We start from the raw sequence: 19,747 nt of genomic DNA, 5'->3' as shown, positions 1-19,747 counted from the left end.
AAACTATGTCAGTAGAAATGATCCAAGCAGAAATGCAAAGAGAAAAAAATGACCAAGGTAAAATACTGTGTTCAAGGACATCCTTAGGTGTCCTAACATACAAGTAACCGGAGTCACAGGAGAAGAGAGAGGATGGGGCAGAAGAAATACTTAAAGAGTCAAGAATTTTTCAAAAAATTAAATAGGAGGTAACACGCAGAGGCAAGCACCTCAGAGGACCCAGAGCAGAATAAATACCGAAAAGGAAGAAACCAACTAGAATTACCATCGCACCAGCAATGTGAAACGGCACATCTCCGTATGTTAGAGCCACACCGCTAGAAGCTGAAGGGGAAAGGAAAACTTTGAAGACCGAATGCACCAAGATAACCTTTCAGGGATGAAAGTGGAATAAAATGTTCTCTTATGAAGTCAATCTAAGAGAAGCTGTTGCCCACAGCCCAGTTGACTTACAGCTGCTAGCAGGAGCTCTTGCAGAGGCTGAAGGGGCCACAGCGGCCTGGACAGCCAGGGAAACTGGCAGCTGCTCCACCACAAGTGCGAGGCCTCAGATGAGAAAGAGGCCAAGAGGCAGACCAGTGTGAGGTGGGGGCCTGAGAGCCTTCTGATCTTCTTGTTCAGAGGCCAAGGAATCTAGAGTTCACTTCTGTGGTTTGGCCACAGAAAGAGCTGCTTGAGAAGGGCTCAGCATGCATGCAAACCTCACTTCCCTCTTCTGCGCCCTACCTGGGCCCATAGTGCATTGGGTGGTTCCACCCTCATGCACGCAGCCTTCCCACAGGGCATCTTCTCTGGAAACACCCTCATGGTCACACCCAGAAGCAGGCTTTATCAATTTCCTATGCAGCTCTCAACTTGATATCCCAAATTGCCCTTCCCTGCTTTGTTGTTTTTCTGCCATAGAGCAAATTTTTAGAAATGAGGAAGCCCAGAAGTGACACACTGTGGAGGGGTATTGTGGGCACTGCTAAGCTGGGCTCTTGGTCTCAGGACCTCACCAGCTGCGGCACAGGTGCTGGAGAACTGTGGTCATTTCTGGATCTTGAGGTCTTCTTCCAAACGTACCTGGTAGTTAAGCATTCAAGTACTTGCACTCATAGTAATGAAGTCTCCAGCTCTTGCAGGCCAACCCGTTATCTAAGATGCTGATCTCGACAGGCAGTGACAGCTTGCTCTTCAGGGATATGATGGTTAAATGACTTTCATCTGAAAAAGCCAGTGAGGCTCCGAACTCCATTTTCATGGAAGTGGAACTGCTAAACTCCAACCTGGAGCTCAGCTACACCCCTACCTGAACCTGCATTCTGCACATAAAACGAAAAACAATTTAAAAGTGAGAAAAAAATTAAACAGGTTTCATAGCACAATACCCAAAATGTCCAGGGTACAATAAAAAATTCATTCAGCATGCCAAGGGTTGTTTTCATTCAACAACCTGAATGGGAAACATAATGAAAATGTGCCTATATTAAAATGCCTCAGACACTGAAATGGACAAAGACTTGAAGGCAGCAATGATAGAAGTGCTGTGGGAAGTAACTAGGAAAACTCTTGAAACAAATAATAGAAGGCCTCGGCAAATATATAGAAAATACAAAAAGAAAGCGAGGAAAATTATATTACAAAAATATTGATCTAATTAAAATTAAAAACTCACTGGATGAGCACATTAACACATCAGAGATGATGCAGTAAAGATTCAGGGGACTCAGACACAGATCTGTGGACATTTCCAATCTGAAAACACATCTTAAAAGGAAAAACAGGAGGAGGAGAGGTGGTGAAGGTTTCAATGCCACTGAACTCCTTTAAAAATGATTAAATAAGGGCCAGCGAGATAGCTCAGCACGCTGAACACCCGCTTGGGCAAGTGCAGGGACCACACTGGAGAGGCCAAAAACAGGAGGATCACTGTGAGTCTGAGCTGCATAGTGACACCCTGTACCAAATACATTTTTAAAAAAGATGAAACAATAATTTTTTAGGATTTGTATGGTTTACTACAAAAACATCATAGTCCTTAAGGTGTATGCCTAGCAAGAGTATCAAAGTATATAAGTAAAAGCTGAGAAATGTAAGGAGAAATGCACAAATTTACCATTATAGTTGGAACTGCAACACGCCAGTTAGTAATTCATAGATTAGACAGAATATTTTCAAGGATCGAGAACTCCTAAAGTATGCTAGTAACCAACATGACCTAATTGACATTGACGAAACACCATTACACATTTTCAAGTACATCTATAACATTTATCAAGATGGGCCACAACGAGCCATTCGCAAGCCAAGCCATTTAAGAGACTTAAAATAATAAAACTTTTGCTCTTTGATCACAATGAAATTCAACCAGAAACTAATTACAAGAATATATCTCGAAAACCCTCATACACTTGGAAATTAAAAAGTGTATTTTAAAACGACCCTTGGGTCCAAGTGGAAGTTAAAAGTGGAGCTGTGAAATATTTCTAATTATACACAACAGAATTTCTGAGATGTACCTCAAAAAGCTTAGAGAAGCATTTACAGCATTAAATACTTATAGTAGAAAATGAGAGGGCTGGGGATGTGTCCCAGCAGTGGAGTGCGTGCCTGGAACACATGAAACCTTGTGCTGTCTCCAGCATCAAAAACAAAACAAAACAAACAGAGCAGACGGAACAACCAGCTGACCAAACCACCACCACTCCCCGGCAAAATCACGGAAATGAAAGATGTCGCCAGCCAATGCCCCCCTCCACCTTAAGGAGTCTGGAGGTAAAGAAGAGTATCGGTCTTTCGTGCTGTGCATCTTTTAATATTTAGGGTTTACAAACATACTCTGGTTATTATTGGGGCCATTTTCCACTTCTTCCGCTGAATTCACACTTGGTGCCTCATTAGTTTTTCTGTGCAATGAGTTCTTTGATCAGAAGCAATCATGTTGAAGCAGTGAATGGGGCGGCAGGTCCATAACCTGAATACGTGTCTATGGCAGTGGGGACAAATTAATCCCCCCTCTGTGGTGGAAAGGTTTGCTGGAAGCAGTGTCTTTGTACCTACATTTTTCTGCATAAGGATATATTCTCCTAAAAGGAAGAACTTGTTTGCTGCTGTATCTCCAAAGCCCCTGGAAGGTACCTGCCACAGTGGGGCTGGGCATTTTTGCTGAATGGAAGAATGCATCTTAAGTGTTCCATAGCACAATTAATTCTGTGGGGACTTCTCTATTCCTCAGGTTATCTTTTCTGCAAGAAAAACTATTTTTCTTTTTTAAAAATGTATTTGGTACAGAGTCTCACTGCACAACTTGGACTCATAGTGGTCCTGTTGTCAGCCTCCCCAGTGGGGGGATTACAGGTGTGTGCCACCACGACAGGACTCAGTGGCTGGCTCAGGGCACCTGGGGTGGGGCTGGCGCAGCATGTGGTGCTGGAGATTGAACCCCGGTCCCTCCACTTGCCTAAGCAGGCACTTGGTCCACTGAGCTATCTTGCCAGCCCTCTTCATCTTTCTTTTGCAGATGATGTTCCCTCTTTCCTTTTTCTGGTTCTCTTATTCTCCTTTCCATAGTGTGTGTGTATAGCTCTTGAGATTTTTTTTTTTTTTAAAGCCTTATTGAGAAATGACTATTAGGCCACAAAGTTCACCATCTTTTTTTTCCTTTTTTTTTTTTTGTGGCCGGCTCAGCCCACCCCTGAGGGCGGGGCTGGCATGGCATGTGGTGCTGGGGATCGAACCTCAGCCCCTGCACTTTGCCTAAGCTTGCCTAGGCAGGCGCTTTAGACTGCTGAGCTGTCTCGCTGGCCCACAGTTCACCATCTTAAAATGTAAATCTCTTCTTTTGCTGAGCTTTTTTAAGGTTTATCCATGTTGTAGTGTGTATCAGTGCCTCAGTCAGTCTCATGATGGTTTAACATTTTGTTTTACAGATAAACTACATTGTGTTTATGCTTAGCCATCAGCTGGACCGTTAGACTGCTTCTACTTTCTACTATTCAGAATAATGTTGACAAAAACAAGTTTTTGGGGTTCAATTTTCTTAGACATGTTCCTATGTTATGGTGTCTAGTTGTCCCTCCAAGCCTCATGTAGTCACAAGACAGCTTCTGGAGTTCGGAACTGGGGATTGAACTCAGGCCCGTAAGCTTGCCAGGCAAGCACTTACTCTGCTGAGCCATCTCCCCGCCCCTGTGATTGATTCTTGATCCAATATCCAATTCTGGGATTGCAGGTGTGAGTGCTCTACCCTGACGCTGGGGTGGGTAATTCTCATTGCAGTATAAGGAGGAGAGAGAGGCTGGCCAGCTGCCAGAGCTGCTGCCCCTCACCTTGCTCTCTGCCAGCTCCATGAACGGCTTCTCTCTGCCATGTGCCACTTTACCTTGGAGCCAGCCAAGTATGCACCGAAACCTCCACAAACTGTGAGCTAAATAAACTTTTCCTTCCTTCATTTTGGATGTTGAGTATTTGTCCCAGAAATGAGAGAATAACTGAGACAACCTAGAAGCAGAATAGCAAAATCATATGGTGAATTTACATACTGCATTTTTAAGAACTGCCATAGCACTTTTCAAGGTGGCTGTACCATTGACATCCCCACAGCCATGCCTGAAGCTGATTTCTTCACATCTTCACCACTACTTGCTATTGTCTGTCTTGATTAGAGTCATTCTTTATCTCAGTGATTGTTGATTAAGATTTTTTTTCCCAATTTGTGAATTTTCACTGTTGGTGATTTCTTTTGATGTGCAGAAACTTCTCATTGAAATCCTAGTTGTTAATTCTTTGAGGTGTTTCCCATGCAGTTTTGGTTTTGTTCATGAGCTCTCTGTCTACCCCTATGTCTTCAAGATTTCCACCTACTTTCTCTTCTAGTAGATTTAGTGTCTCTGTTTTAATGTTTAGGTCTTTAATCCATTTTCACGTTAGTGCATGGCGATAGATCTGGAGGAATGATAAAAAAGATGTGATAATTTTATACAATGGAGCATTACTCAGCTATAAAGAAAGACAAACTTGAGGCCTTTATAGGTAAAGGGATGCAACTAGAGACTATACTCATAAGTGAAATAAGTCAGACCCATATGTGTAAACTTCATATTGTTCCCCTAGTGTAAAAACCTGAAAGAATAAGTAAAATCTGAAAGTAAAATCTTTCAGATTTAGATATAGAAAAACAGAAACAAACTGAACATAAGGAATAAACACTGGAGATGAGGGAAAGGAGTAAAGACATGGAAAAAAGGAAGGGAAAAATCATGCTAGTATATATAGCTGAAATGATAGTACTATTAATTTTCATCAGTTTTCTTAAAGTAGCAGCTAACCTTTAAAATTTTCCTTTGACTAACTCCATATGCTAATATCTGTAATCTGAGCAACTACATAGAAGACAGCAATGTGCAATACAAAAACCATGGTAGAGTCATCCCAGTGAAAAGCATGCTGATTCTGTCATTCCGTTCTAGTGGAATGTGGACAACTCCATGATGCCATATGAATCAGTTCCTTTCTTTTTTCTTGCTCTAAACATTTTGGAAATTGTACTCTGCGCTCTGCTCAATGTTCTGTGGTCAGACAGGAGTGAAGCAGAGAAGCACCTGGTCCATACCTTTATTAGAATGTGGTCTCCAGTTTCTTCACAAAAATTTTCAAATATGCACTGCTGAAGCAAGCTTTATGAAAACATTTTAACGTCTTGAACCAACATTTCCTTCTTCTAGTCAGAGAGGAGATTTCAGGACCTGTGGGCTTCACCTTGGGCTTGATTCTTTCTCGGATTCAGCATGGATCCTCCGTATCCATCAGAGAATCCACCCTGCCTGTTGCCCAGTCCCCTTTCACGGATCTCATCCAAGCAATGCTGTTCATCCCTCATCAGTAACAGGGAAAAGATGACTTTATTCCCCTTCTCACAGTAGATCTCTTTCTCTTGCCACTGAGAGCATCCTGGATGCTGTAGATTCACCAGGACCATGGGTGGGAGCAGTTTTGGGCACAGGACCAATACTCTGTTCTGTTGCCATTTGGAGACATTTTTAGCATTTGCTCTTTCATTGCTGAGATTTTTACTTGTGGGTGTGGGTGTGAAGGATGTGCTTGTTTCCACTACGTTGTTTGTGCCATTAACTATCTGAAAAGAAAGATGCTGCAATCCAGGTGCACCCTACCACTTTAAAAAAATTCATAGCAGTACTTTTAGGTGATTGGCTGACTCCTGGAATGCCCTCGCTATTTATTCATCAGAGAATCCCCATGAGCCTTTTCTGTGCCATCAGGGCTCTCAAAGCTGGAGTGCAGCAAAGAACCAGTGGCTCCCTACCCTTATGGAGGCTCCTGGTAAATTATGTCTCTAGGCCTTTTGCAGAGCTTCTTAATTTTGCAAAAACAACAGAAAATGTATTTATAGAAATTATTCCAACACTTTAAATCTAAAAATTGATACTGATTTCCCCTAGATTTTATTTTATTTAGATACATGGTCTTGCAATGCAGTTCAGTGATCCTCCTGTCTCAGCCTCCCCAGCGCTGAGGTTACAGACATGTGCTACCATGCCAAGTTCCAGGGCAGCAAGGCACACCTGAGGTTCCAAGCTATCTCCCCAGTCGCTCCCCTAGATTTTAAATTTAGCTTGCAGATGCTGAGGGTGTCCCTCAGTGTAGAGCACTGGGCTACCTCAGTTTTTCATCCTCAACACTGCAAGCAATTAAATAAATAAACAGACAAAGAGATGGGAGCTACAGTGTACAGCATCAAGATTTAGTCAGTTTTTTGTCTTTGTGATCAAATGCTTGACATAAACAACTTTAAAAGAAAGGCTCAGAGGTTTCAGTCCACAGGCACCTGGCTCCAAGGCAGGGACATCAAGGTAGAAAGGTCTGGCAGAGATGAGCTGTTCACCCTGTGGCATCCAGAAAGAGGCGGAGAGAAGGGCACCAGAGAGGCTACCACCCTGGGATCCGCTTCCTCCAACTGGCTCCACCACCTGCCCTGTTCAGGTGGCTCCACTGAGGTGAAGGCCCTGCAGACCCCACCACCGATCTAGGCCTTATCTATGAACATGGCTGCTTTGGGGCTTGCACTCTCCAGCTGGGTCTTTGGGGGATGCTTCATGTTTAAGCCATATGAAGGGCTCTATGTGCTACATGGAAAATTTATAAGAGTAAGGCTAACATGCTCTTACCACACACATAAATGTGCTGTGTGACAGTGGAAATGTTTATTTTTCTTGACTATAGGAGTCATTTCACCATATCAAAATATGTGCATCATTAGTACATACAAGATGTTTTCTAGGGGCTCAGTGGTAGAGACTTTTCCTAGCATGGAGGGTCCTGAGTTCAATCCTCAGCACAAACAAATATAAACAAATGAAATTAAGCTATGTACTCTCATTGATGCGGCATAGCCGGGGAATTTTCAGAGCAGGGGAGAAGGAATCTCTTCACTCTGAGCTGTGTTGTATCTAAAAAGCTGCAACAGAGCTCATTTTCTACTCATTGCTGACAGAAGGAAAAAAGTCATTTGCAAATTCCTTAGCTGATGATACACCAAAAATAAATGCAGTTCTGGCATAAGGTATAAAGCAAATCATGGTGAAGCGAAGTGGCATGGCACACAGAAGATATTTTTACATTTAAAAATCTTGAGGCATAAGATGTTTTAAAAATATCTTTTTATAAGCCCCATAAGCCAGAACTGTTCCTCAGCAGTTTGCAGAAGTCAGGATTGACATGGTGCTGTAGATAAGTGCTTATTTACCCGAAGTCAATTTTCAAACATTCCTGCAGCCACCTCAAGCCCCAGTCTCTGCAGGTCTGTGCAACCTCTTCAAACCTCCAAGACACAAAGTTCCTCTGCAGTACGCAAAGGCCTTGGTGTGTAAGGCATCATGCTAGGGAGGAGAGAAATACACAGCATGGCACCTTCCTGTGAGGAGTCACTGTGGTGAAACCAACAGTGCTGAGGAAGCAATGTAGGGACAGAAAGACTACATAGTGACAGATGGCACGTGGCAGTGACAAATCCTGTGTGGCCAGAGAACCATCGGTAGAGGAGGGAAGACTGACACACTTCCTAAGCTGTGTAAGTAGGTTCCCTCAGATTCCCCAATCAGAGCCCAAGGCATGCCTGAGGTCTCCCCCAGCCCCAGAAGTTCATACTCCATCTTAGTCCCCAAGTTTTGAGAGGTGACTAAATCATAGTGGGGGAGAGCTCACAAAGGAATTAAGCTCTTGTTAAAGACAGCTAGAGAAGTCCTCCCTGCCAACCCCACACGAGGACACAGGTGATGTAAGGAAAGACTTTCACTAGGTCACAAATCTGCCAGCACTCGGGCTTCCCAGCCTTCAAAGCTGGGAGCAGTGAGTTTGTGTGAGCCACCCAGGTTCTTCCTTAGAGCACTCTACATGGACTAAGACAGCATGGGAATAGAACCTGAAGGCCAGGCCCAAACCCAGCACTCTGCTGTCAGCAGAAGCCCCTGGGATTTGTAGATTACCCTCACCCATGTTAGGGCCCTTTGAAAGTGCTTTATTCTGTATTATTAGGGGCAATGCATAGTTCATTATTCATGTGTTTAACTTGTATCTGAAAATCTGTCCAGGCACAGTGGCTCATGCCTGTAACCCCCGCACTCTGGAGGCTGAGGTAGGAGGATCACTGAGTTTGAGGCCAGTGTGGGCTAGGGAGAACTCAGGGCCAGCTTCAACTACATGACAAGACCCTGACTAAATAGTACAAAACAAAACAACAAACCAACACACACACACACACACACACACACACACACACACACACACACACCAAGAAAATCTCTCATATACCCTACTAGTTCTGTCTTGAGGCCAGCTCCTCCAGAAGGGTCAGGTCCTGAGTTGGCTAATGTTCCCTAAGTTCTAAAGCCTCCTTAACACAAACTTTTTAGGGTTTAGGAACAAGTTTATTTTTGTCTCCTTTTATGAATTCTACAGAACCACTGATGTCGCTTTTCACATACTGCAGCATCACATTCAACTTAGGCCTGAAAGCAGTAACGATGGCAGAAGCCGTGACTTACTCCCTTCACAGCCAAAGCAGACAGCCATGACTTCCCCCGCCGCCTTTCCCTGGCCCTGTCTCACGCAGGCGCTCAACAGGAAAATGTGAGTTATTCGACACACAGCTACGTTATTAGTTTGGTTAGGAAGTTCCTGTTGTAGTCAGCAAAAGGACTGCTTCTGGCGGGAAATCTTGCTCTTATTTTTATTAGATGATCATTTTATTATGTTTGCAACACACAGTGATTACATTCAGTTTGGGGTCTGATTCATGTACATATCCCATCTTGTGCATTTTTACTCCCCTCTCCCCAGAAAAATTACTTTTAAAGAGGAAAAATAAAGTAAAACTTCCAAATAGGATAACAATGGTAAGTACATCGTGTAGTTATCTTTAGTTACTGAATACAAGATATTGCCACTTATTGTCCAAACAATGTTAGCACAAACCTTTCTTTTCAGTGAACTAAAAGTAACATAACTATGTCAAATATCATTTAAAAATTCCTTCTCTAAAAAAATATTTTTTCAACCAGAAGTCTTGCGGCTAAGAAAGTGGTCAGTTGCCCCTGAAAAGAAAGGCACACACGCAATGCGCTACTCCCAGCCAAAGCCACTGCCTGCCCATGTTCTGCACCAAGTTCTTGGGGGGGGGGGGCACGGACGGGGTGGGAGGACGGGACGGGAGCACACACACCTTAAAATGAGCTGCTTTGGAAAGAGGACAGCCAGTACGCTGGAGATGCGCCCCCTAGTGACCACAGGTGGAACTGCTCTCCACCCACCCCAGACACCTGCTAACAGACTCTGAATAGAAGCCAGGTCTTCAGCAAGTTACCAAAGAGACTTTGTTCTCCTTTCAAGGAGCCTGTAAGTAGTAAATAATCCGGAGACAAAACAGGTTTGTCTCACGAGATTTACGGACATATCCCCAGTATATCTTATAGCTTCTAGATCTGCTATGCTAGGTATAGTTTACAACTCAATACTTGGACACTCAAATTTAAAAGAAAGAATGTGAGGAAATTTTAGAGGTTTCAAAAGCAACCTTGAGTAAAACCCATTTTGGACTTCTGTTCTGTCCAATAAAGATCTACAACAGCTCCATACCAGATCAACTACTTATCACACTGAAACGCATCTGCCAACGCTTCTGTCAGTAAGCCAGGGGTTCATCACGATTGGAATGCAGCACTGCCCTGAAGAACACTTCATTTAATAAGAAAGGTAAGGTGCTAGACTGTTGAAGGTAATTTAACATAGAAACAGGCCTACTGTATTTCCTAAATGTGTAGCTTTATGAAATTTTTCAGTACTCTTGCAAATTTATATTAACAAAATACAAATCATGGCGACCAGACAAAGTTCTGCATTTTACTTTACGAAGACCAGACTACAACACAAAGCTCACAGACAACTGAAGCTCGGGTAGGTGACTTTACTCCATTAACAGAACAAAAAGCTGCTCCTGCCTGCAGCTGCAAGGCTGTCCATGGCAGACGGCAGGCCCGCTGCAGACATGAGGACATGGTGTGACTTGCATAATGTAAAACCAACAGCACTGAGTTAAATGCACTCGCACCCATGCAGAATTGTTTTCTGGCTAAGTTTACATTTTTTCACAGAAAAGAAAAAATTCAGGCAAATAAAAAGTTTCAGGTTAGCATGGTTCAAGGTTTATTTTACCTTCATCAAGGCAAGCAAAGTACAGATGCTGTACATTAAAGACATACAAATTCATCACTCACATTAATTCCTACAGGTTGAACATATTTTCCTAGTACTGCTCCTCTCGAAGCACAAACCCTAGCTAAATGTACAAGGAGCCATCAGCTGGGCCCACATAGCCAACGCCGATGAGCAGGACGTCTATGAGTGTCCATATCCCAAGGCCACCGAAGCTGAAGAGCTTGCCCAGGCCTTCGCGCCACTGGCCCAGGTAGAAGCGGTCGGCCCCGAAGCCGCCGAGGGTGATGCTGCAAAGGCGAAGCGGAGCACAGTCAGCACGCAGCACTCGGGGGCCCATTCGGGAAAGGGGCCCAAACTGCGATAGCCCCTCGGGAGAGCACACATGACCCTCACAGAGACATAAGACCAAGTATCCACAGGCACGCTGGCTGAAAGTACACCCATGGCTTAGCATGTTTAATACCCAGCTCCAGAATAAAGTAGATAGACAATTTTTAGCTATGCAGAAACACGGTACTTTCTCTCTCATAGAAAAATGACCAAGCCCAGTGAGGGCACTTGTCTGTGATGACAGCACTTTGGAGGCCAAAGGAAGCGGAGCACAGCACTAAGCCCAGCCTGTACAACTCGCAAGACCCCATCTCAAAATAAAAAAAAAACACTGGGATGTAGCTTTGTCTGGGCTCAATCCTCAGTACCACAAAATCAAAACAAAACAGCCCAGCCCGGCCTATTGAGTAAAAAAACCTGTATTTTAAAAAAGTCAACCTTGGGGCTGGGGACATGGCTCAGTGGAACAAGCACTTCCCTGGCAAGCGCAAGGGCCTGAGTTCAATCCCCAGTTGCGCCATAAATAAAAATAAGAAAGTCAACCTCATTGGTCTTCACTTAAAGCAGGGCCCAGCCTGACAACGCATGCAGACAGGAGCCACGTCTAACGCAGTCAGCTGGCTCAGACCAACTCATCTGATTTCAGTCATCCTTCTTTAAAACTTTTCTGTTATAAGTGAATGACTTCTCTGTTATGAACAAGAGACTTTTATGCTTCCTTCAAATCTACGATTTACCAATACTGGGACAATACTTTTTTTTTGTAATCTTAGGGAAGGGTCCACAGGGTGTTCAGGGTCTCACTACCAGATCGGACTCGTAGTGATCTGCCTGTTTACAGCCTCCCAAGAGCTGGAATTACAGTTATGTGCCACCATGCCCAGTCTCAATTGCTGTCTCAGCATACCCCAGAGGTGGGGTTGGCAGGGCAGGCCTGGGGACTGAAACCCCTGCCCCTGCGCCTGCTTGCAGGCACTTTAAAATCCAATGAGCTATCTGTCCAGCCCTTAGGACAATACTTACTATGGGAAATTTCCAAACATATATAAAACTAAAAAAAAAAAAACAGCGACAGGAGGCATCTGATGGTGACCTGGTAACCCATGTATGGCCAACCCCACTGCAGGCATGTTCACCTGCCCAACCCAGCTGCAGAGCCACCAGCCCTCCACACCCTGTGGAAGCCACACATCACAAATCCAACCGTGGACCAAAATGAACTGTGCGTGTACTGAACATGTACGGGCCTTTCTCCTTGTCCTTATTCCCTACACAACAGTGTAACCACTACCTCCACCACATGCACTCTGCACTATGTCCTGAGAACGCGTGCAGGCCAGAGGCTAACACTAGGCCACTGAGTAGCCAAGCAGGTCTGGAAACCAAAATCCCAAAGACACAAGGGACAAGCGCCCTTTGCCGCAACCCTTCAGACATTCCTTCCTGTATACTCAATATGTTGAAGAAAACATGGTGAGCTCTGAGAAGGAAACTGCTCTTACTTTTTAGGTGGGTTGTTAAATATACTACAGTAAAGTAAGAGTTAACAACGTAGGGGATGCTGGCAGAGGGGTGTATAGGAGCACTCCACCATTCCTGACTTTTTCTAAAATTTTTCTAAAGAAAGTTTTTTTTTTTTTTTGCAGAACTGGGGATTGAACTTAGATCCTTGCGTTTGCCAGTCAAGCGCTTATCCTACTGAGCCATCTCCCCGGCCCCAGGAAGTTTTTTTTTTAAGTTACCTGTTACTTCTAATTGGGCCACTAGAGATCAAGACCATCTGTGTTCAGTTACAAAATGTGTTGTTTCTCTCTCATTTCTATCCTGGATTCCTCTTTTATTTTCTCGTTATACCTTCTGACCAGACAGGACTCTTCCTTCTCCAGCCCAAAGCCTGAGGCGCTGGCTCTCGGCAAGGGGCTACTTGTCCCCTCCAATGCCTACATCTGGAGACGTGCTGTGGTCACACTAAGGGTGGGAGAATGTGCTGACCAGGCAGTCGTAGAGGACAGGGGTCTGCTACGCATTCTCCTAGCACAGGACCGCCACACGGCGAAGAATCTGGCTTGAACATCAATGCTGAGAAGGCTGAGAAATCCTGCCTTGCCTTACACACTTCAGGACATCACATCTAGACAGCCTAACTTTTTAACCTTTAACCAGGGTCCGGCCTGCCACTCGCTTTAGTGGGAAGAACTGATACACCTATTTTTAAAACTGTTGAAAAGTTTAATGTAACATTTACTTTTTTTTCATTAATTTATCTGTTTGGTACAGGGTCTTGCTACACAGCTCGGACTCATAGTGATCCTTCTGTTTCAGCCTCCATCATGCCTGGTTTGGTGGCCAGCTTGCCATGAGGCCGACACGGCATGTGGTTCTGGGGATCAAAACCAGGTCCTTGCGCTTGCCAGGTACACGCTCAGGACCACTGAGCTGTCTCTCCGGCCCTGCATGCACATTTTCATGGGAGAGTGATAATGCCGTAATTGTCAGGATGGCAAACTTATAGGTAATTTAAATATTTTTTTCTAGCTTTGAATACTGAGCACTTTTTTTTATAAAAGGAAATTACTTAAAATTTAAAATATACAATTATAAATCTACACATTTTAACTAGTCTACTCAATTTACTGATTTATATAAATCCAGGATGGGAAAGCCTGGCTAGTTCTGACACTCTGTAACAGTGGCTCACGCCATCTCTAGAATGCGAAGGCATCATGGGAGCACCGCTAACAGCCTGTAGTAAGATTCCACGACTGGCCTGACCTTCAAACCTCCCTCAGCCATGTTTCCTGGAGCCTACCTAACACTCATGCTAATGTGGTAGGATCTGAGTGAAGTGATCCCAGCTGAGCAGAATGTCTGGAAAATTCTAAATGGCATTTTTAACTTTTTAGTATCAAAGCTTACCTTAGAGCCAGAGCAGTCGACCACTTGTAGCCTCCAGTCCAATTGCAGTACAGCATTTTGTGAAAAGTACGGTTACCTTATGAAAAGAAAATACTACGCATAGAAACGTGGATGCAAAAGCACTGTCATAGAAACTTAACTAATGGCTTTGTAATGCAGCTCCTAAAAGGTCACCTCTCTTTATGGGAGACAATGTTTATTATAGCTGATAAGCACAAAGTCCTTCCCATGAATAAGAAGAGACTTAATACTGAAATCAAGCAAGTTAGGGTTACAGCTTGAAGGATGTGAAATAACCCACCAGACAGCAAGCCTTGGTGAAATTTAGAGTACGGAAGACAGTGCAGTGCTCAGACAAATAACCCAACAGGAAGCGTGAGCCCAGAATCAGAACCACACACAAAACCCCTCACTTATCACAGAGGTCACATACAGATGGGCTGTAACAACTGATGTATCCATGTAGCAAGATAAATAAAGCTGAATCTACCTCACACTATCTACCAGTATTAATCTCAAGAGGATTACAAACTTAAAATGTAAAAGATCAAACTCACAACTTTTACTTTATTTTTTTATATGTTGCCTGTAATTCCAGAACTTTGGGAAGGTGAGATAGGACTTAAAATTTATAAAAGAAAATGCAAGAAATTATCTTTATAAACCGGGGCTGGACTTAAAGACTTAAACAACAAAAATACTAACTATAACAAAGACTAGTAACTTATACTTACTGTATTTAAAAGCTCCACTAATCATCAAAAGAGTCTCCAAAGAATGTAGAAAAGAAAAATCAAAATTTGGAAAAAGGTTTTAGGCACACCTATGGTTAGTATCAAAAGTACAAAAGAATCCCAAAAATCTTTAATAAAAAGATGAAAATAAGAGGCATAACAAAAGTTAATTATTACTACCGGTGGGCATGTCAATTAGTAGGCCCACTCTGCGAAACAATCCCTGTGGGGCAGTGAGCACAGGCGAGACACACTCTTGCTCATATCCGGGAGCAGGTGCAGAACTTTGAACAGTGGCTGCAAGAGTTAAAACCAGCAATTAATCTAAACACCCAGGAGAATAGATAAACGTGCTACACTCTTACAATAGATTATCCTACAGAAGTAAAATTAAATAACAAATAGGAAAGTCCCAAAGATGAATCTTAGAGCCATAATGCTGAAAGAAGTCTCAGGCCACAGCCTCATGTCACTTTATCCAGTTCTAAAACCTGTGCTAGTGAACAGAGAAAAAATTTAAAGAGGAAGCAGATGACAAAATCCAAAAGGTTAATCACCTGTTGAGGCAGAGCAAGGAGGCAGAAGCAAAGCGCTCAGCCAGCTGCAGCAGCATTACTGCTGTGCTGGCCACTGAGTACAACCCAAGTCTTACTACTTTTAATAAGGTAAGAGAAGTACATATTTTTTTTGACATTTTGGATTAGTCCACTAAATATATTAATGAGGCCTACCACATCTAAAATACTGCTGCCACTGTAAACCAGAATTTTACTTTACAACTTCTGGTTAAGTTCCTTCACTAACCTTGGAGAGAAGTACGTCTCTCGCACAATTTCCTGACCTCCAGCTTACCCAAGCAATGAATGTGGTCTCGCACCGTGCAGTTGGCCTTGTACCGCTGACGGGGACAGGAGACCGTCATGCAGCTGGTGGAGTTGGTGCACTCGTAATCTGTCTCCGGAAGCTGCCAGCAGAATCTGCAAGTCATGTTGATGATGAAGTTCTTTTGGGGTTTGAGCTCTTGGTCCTATGTACCAAAGGACATGGCCAATCAATCATAATATGGCATTTGTCAGTGTGTTAGTAAGACTACACAGTCATACAGTACAAAATTTCTAAACCATTTATAGAATCTAGTAGGAAGTGGCAGAAAAGTAGGCATCAAAACAGCATGTATGCAAAACATATATGGTGTGATCTGGAATCATAAAAATACTCAAATATATAGTGTCCACCTATGCGAAAAAATTACACCAACCCACATTAAAATAGCAAAAGTTACTTCAGGGGTAGCAACTTTCTATTTGCTTAGGTAACTTTCTATAATGAGGATGTGTACTTTTGTAGAAAAAAGAGAGAAATTATTCTATACGTCACAGTCACACAGCTAGAAGGAATAGAAGAGTGCACCTGCTGGATGTCACTGAACCACAAGTCAGGAGGACCCAGGTCCCCTGCCCCAGCCAGAAGCTTCTGGAAGCATAGTACTCCGCCTGGCTTCCGAGTTCCACTTCTTCTCCAGCACCACCAGCAACCTATCTAGCACTGTCTAGTACCTCAGGGCTTGCAATAGCCACAGGACAAGTAGCGTCTGAACTCTTACATGCTAGGGGGCTCTCCTCATGTGGGCTACCTGCTGGTAGGCCATGCCAAGTGCACCGGGGAAGGGAGCAGCCACTGATGTGGGCCGTGACAGGGGACGGCAGGGATCATTTGGAACTTGAGAGCAAGGTAGTGCACTCTGCTCAGAAGCACTAGGCTGGGGGCAGGGAAGCTGGACACACCTCCCAACTTGTAGCTTAGTGACACTCAACAATAGTAATCAACCGTTTCTTCCAATAACACATCTACTTGGGATTTATTCTTGACAAGAATTCACTTAATTCATCTCCAGAGAGCCACCAAGGCTTCACAGCAGGTACTAAACCCAACTTCCCACCACTGAGCAGACTGACCCTGCCACAGATTCATCCACTATATTTAGACTTTACCAGCTCCTCATAATGCAGGCCCACTACTAAGAACTCAGAGGCTGCCTGGATGAAGCACACCTGCCTGGGGTGCACTGGTGAGCTCAAGTCTCCAAGTTCTACAAAGCTATCACATACACATGCAGCTGACACCAATGGGGCGTGTCAATTACCACTACCATTGGAATAGCATTAATCTCACCTGGAAAGGAATACAGACTATTCAAGTTTATTTTGCTTTATGTTTTACAGGGAAGTTACAAAAATTATTTCAGAATGTTGTCCACAACACACAAGTCTAAATTGCATTTTTTTTCAGTGCTTCTGTTTGAAGCCTGGGTACTTCGCTGTGTTCAACACTGAGCTACAGCCTACGTTTTGAACTTCTCTTTTAATTTGAGGTTTGCAAGGCACTGAGTCAGAGTAAGTAAGCTATGGTACTTACAACACAGGTAACGGAAGGCTTCACGGTACAATCAAAAGTGACAGACTTCCCATAGACACAGGAGAAATTTGTGGTGCAGTCTATACAGTCCGCAGGGAGTCTGCTACACAAACCATTGCTTGGACACTTCATCACATAAGGCGGGATTTCGGTGCTTTCTGTGAGAGGTGAGACAGTGGCTTATTTTTTAATACTAATCAGAACAACAGGAGGACAGTTTTCTTAGGTGATGAGATGATCATTATCAACAGGACGCTGTGCTGTGCAGGAACGCAAAAAGCAGAGATGCAGTCAGAGGCAGAGCTGGGCACAATTAAAGCAGGGTCGGTCACCAGCCAACTGTGCCCATCACGATCCAAGTTGTTCAGGATTATGTCAGGTCATTCGTACCTCAAGAGTCCATTTATAAGAAAGACTGATTAAAGGATATCTTGATGGAGTAAGAGGGAAAACAATACATACACGGAGACAAACAAAAGGAGCATGAGACAGTAGAGAGGTATGAGGCAGAGATGTTAAACCATTCAAATATCAAAACAACACGGCTGTTACCAGCCCTTAATTCACAATGCCTAAAGTACATGAAATAATCAAACGTGAAGCAACTTCGGATAGCAAAAGAAAATGTTTATCAAAACCAGAAACTACTTGAGAGAAATATGCACATGTACCAGAACAGAAAATGGCCAGTACCTGCTGCCCTGGGAACTGCGGTGAAGGTGCGCGTTGGGCCGGGATCCTTCACTGCCTGAGTGTGCGGCTGCGAGTGCTCTAAAGGTAAGGAGCCACGGTTAGCTGGGGAATCCCGTTATCCTGGGTGTGGATCCACGCTTAGAGAGCCACGTTATCCCCGGGGCAGAAACCGGACGGTGCGCCCTAAAGCCGTGACCCTCAGGACCACCTCAGGGCTTGCCTGCCCAGAGACAGGAAGCTACGGGGGTGAAACGATGACAGGGCCGACACCGGCTCGACTCCTCAGGCCACCGGGGACAGAAGGTTGGTAGCGGGTCCAACCCCGCCGCCAGGGCTGAGCCCCGAGCACTCGCTCCCGCCGGGCCAGGACGCGCCCCCACCGTCAGCTCCGGGCCGGCGCTCCCCACGGCTCCGGGGACCCTCCTCCCGCCCAGCCCTCGGGGCCCCCGGCCTTTCACTCACCGCCACCCGACAAAACGTAGAACTGGCAGAGGAAGAGCAGCAGCCGGCTCAGGCGGCGCAGACCCCGCAGCACAGGCGCCGCAGCCGCCATCTTGCCGGCGCGCGCACTTCCGGGGCGTGGCCCGAGGAGCGCGGCGCAGGCGCAGTGCGGCCGAGGGGCGGGCGTCTGGTCTGCAAAGGGCCGTCGGGCGTCCGAGGCCATCGTGACCCGGTGCACGCCTTCCTCTGTCCACTTCTGAGCCTGGGGAAAGGATCATTTGGGGGCGAAGGTTCACACCTGAGGCGACGGCAAGCAGAGGCGAGCAGGTTTGGGAGGCGCCCCCCTTGCGTGGGACGATATAGGAGGGTAGGGAACCCTACACCGTGGTAGGTCGCGTGCGCAGGTTCGGATGACAGCGTCCTGCTTCACTTTGCAATGACGGCGCGAGAGGAAACTGTAGCTATGGGAAGATCAGGTTTTATCCTCTACCTACAGGCAGGCTGACACCTACCAGCAGATATCCAAATGGGGGTCTGAGTATGACTTTTAAGGTTGGGTGTAATTTTAAGGAACCTCAGAAACTCTAGATGAAAGTGTCTGGTGTTAAGGCTTTATGCGCAATCTGCGTTGGCCGGTTGCACACAGAGCTGGCCTCACGGGCCTGCAGGGCCACCTTAGCCCTGCAGGAAACATCGTTTTATTGCCCTCGTTTCTTATTTACCTGGGGCCAGCTGTTGCCTGTAACGGAGAAACCATTGTTACAGTGGGCAGCCCCGCGTCTGTCAGGTCGTCATTCTAAGGCCAGTCCTGACAGTGCTTATTGGGCCCGGGATAGGGCTGAGTGGCACAAGCGCCTGCCTGGCAAGTTCAATCCCTGGTACAAAAAACAAAAAAAGCAAAACAAACGAACAAAAAGTCACTGACAGGTATCAAAACAATATACTTATTTACAGAAGAGGAAACTGGCCCAGTAGGTGTCACCCTGGCCAACTCCTTGATGATGCCTCTACGTAGGGCAAATTCCTCTAGACTGGAGATGGCTCAGTAGAATAAGCGCTTGCCTGGCAAGTGTAAGGGCCTGAGTTCCATCCCGGGTTCCGCAAAACAAAAACAGAAACACTGGGTAAGGCGGGACAGCCTACAGGGACCGGGCCAAGAGCTTGGGTTGTAGGATTTTCACCTGAACGGAGGGTCCACACAGCCCTCTGGAGAAAGCATACTTGTTCACATCCCGAGGTACTTTGCAGGGTAGGTCAACTTGTGTGGCTCTCCCACCCCTTTATCCAAGGTCATTCACTTTGGGGACTTCAGATTACCCACATCCTTATCTGCATGCTTGATACGTGAAAAATAAAATGGAATGGTGTTTGTGCAGGATATGTTCTGGATAAATTTTAGTTTTAGGGGGGGCCTGGCCCTAGCTCAGTTCTTTAAGTGGCTGCTTCCCCAAAACTGTCAGGCTCAGGTGGCTGTGGTTCGATCCCCACAACTCAAGCCAGCCAAACCT

General features: G+C 45.0%; 1 protein-coding gene across 1 annotated transcript; it reads right to left on the bottom strand.

The window, feature by feature from the left end:
- Window positions 1-9,734: 9,734 nt before the first annotated feature.
- On the bottom strand, window positions 9,735-18,386 carry Tm2d3 (TM2 domain containing 3). Its single transcript, XM_004623244.2, has 6 exons — window positions 18,261-18,386; window positions 17,799-17,876; window positions 17,106-17,263; window positions 15,543-15,717; window positions 13,957-14,032; window positions 9,735-10,997 (listed from the first exon to the last, which is right to left on the bottom strand). Exons 1-6 carry the CDS (start codon window positions 18,349-18,351, stop codon window positions 10,832-10,834), a joined length of 744 nt encoding a protein of 247 aa, XP_004623301.1. The 5' UTR covers window positions 18,352-18,386; the 3' UTR covers window positions 9,735-10,831.
- Window positions 18,387-19,747: the final 1,361 nt, after the last annotated feature.

This window comes from Octodon degus, unplaced genomic scaffold (assembly GCF_000260255.1).
Source record: "Octodon degus isolate 3935 unplaced genomic scaffold, OctDeg1.0 scaffold00002, whole genome shotgun sequence".
Classification (NCBI taxonomy): Eukaryota; Metazoa; Chordata; class Mammalia; order Rodentia; family Octodontidae; genus Octodon; species Octodon degus.
This window is presented reverse-complemented; position numbering and strand designations above follow the sequence as displayed.

Bases quoted from the DNA above. Each gene is read 5' to 3' on its own strand.
- Tm2d3 (XM_004623244.2), bottom strand. From the start codon at position 18,351: ATGGCGGCTGCGGCGCCTGTGCTGCGGGGTCTGCGCCGCCTGAGCCGG. The intron at 17,264-17,798 runs GTACTGGCCATT...CACCTCTCACAG, and splicing joins CGCAGTTCCCAGGGCAGCAG to AAAGCACCGAAATCCCGCCT. The intron at 14,033-15,542 runs GTAAGCTGGAGG...TCTTTTCATAAG, and splicing joins AGACCACATTCATTGCTTGG to GTAACCGTACTTTTCACAAA.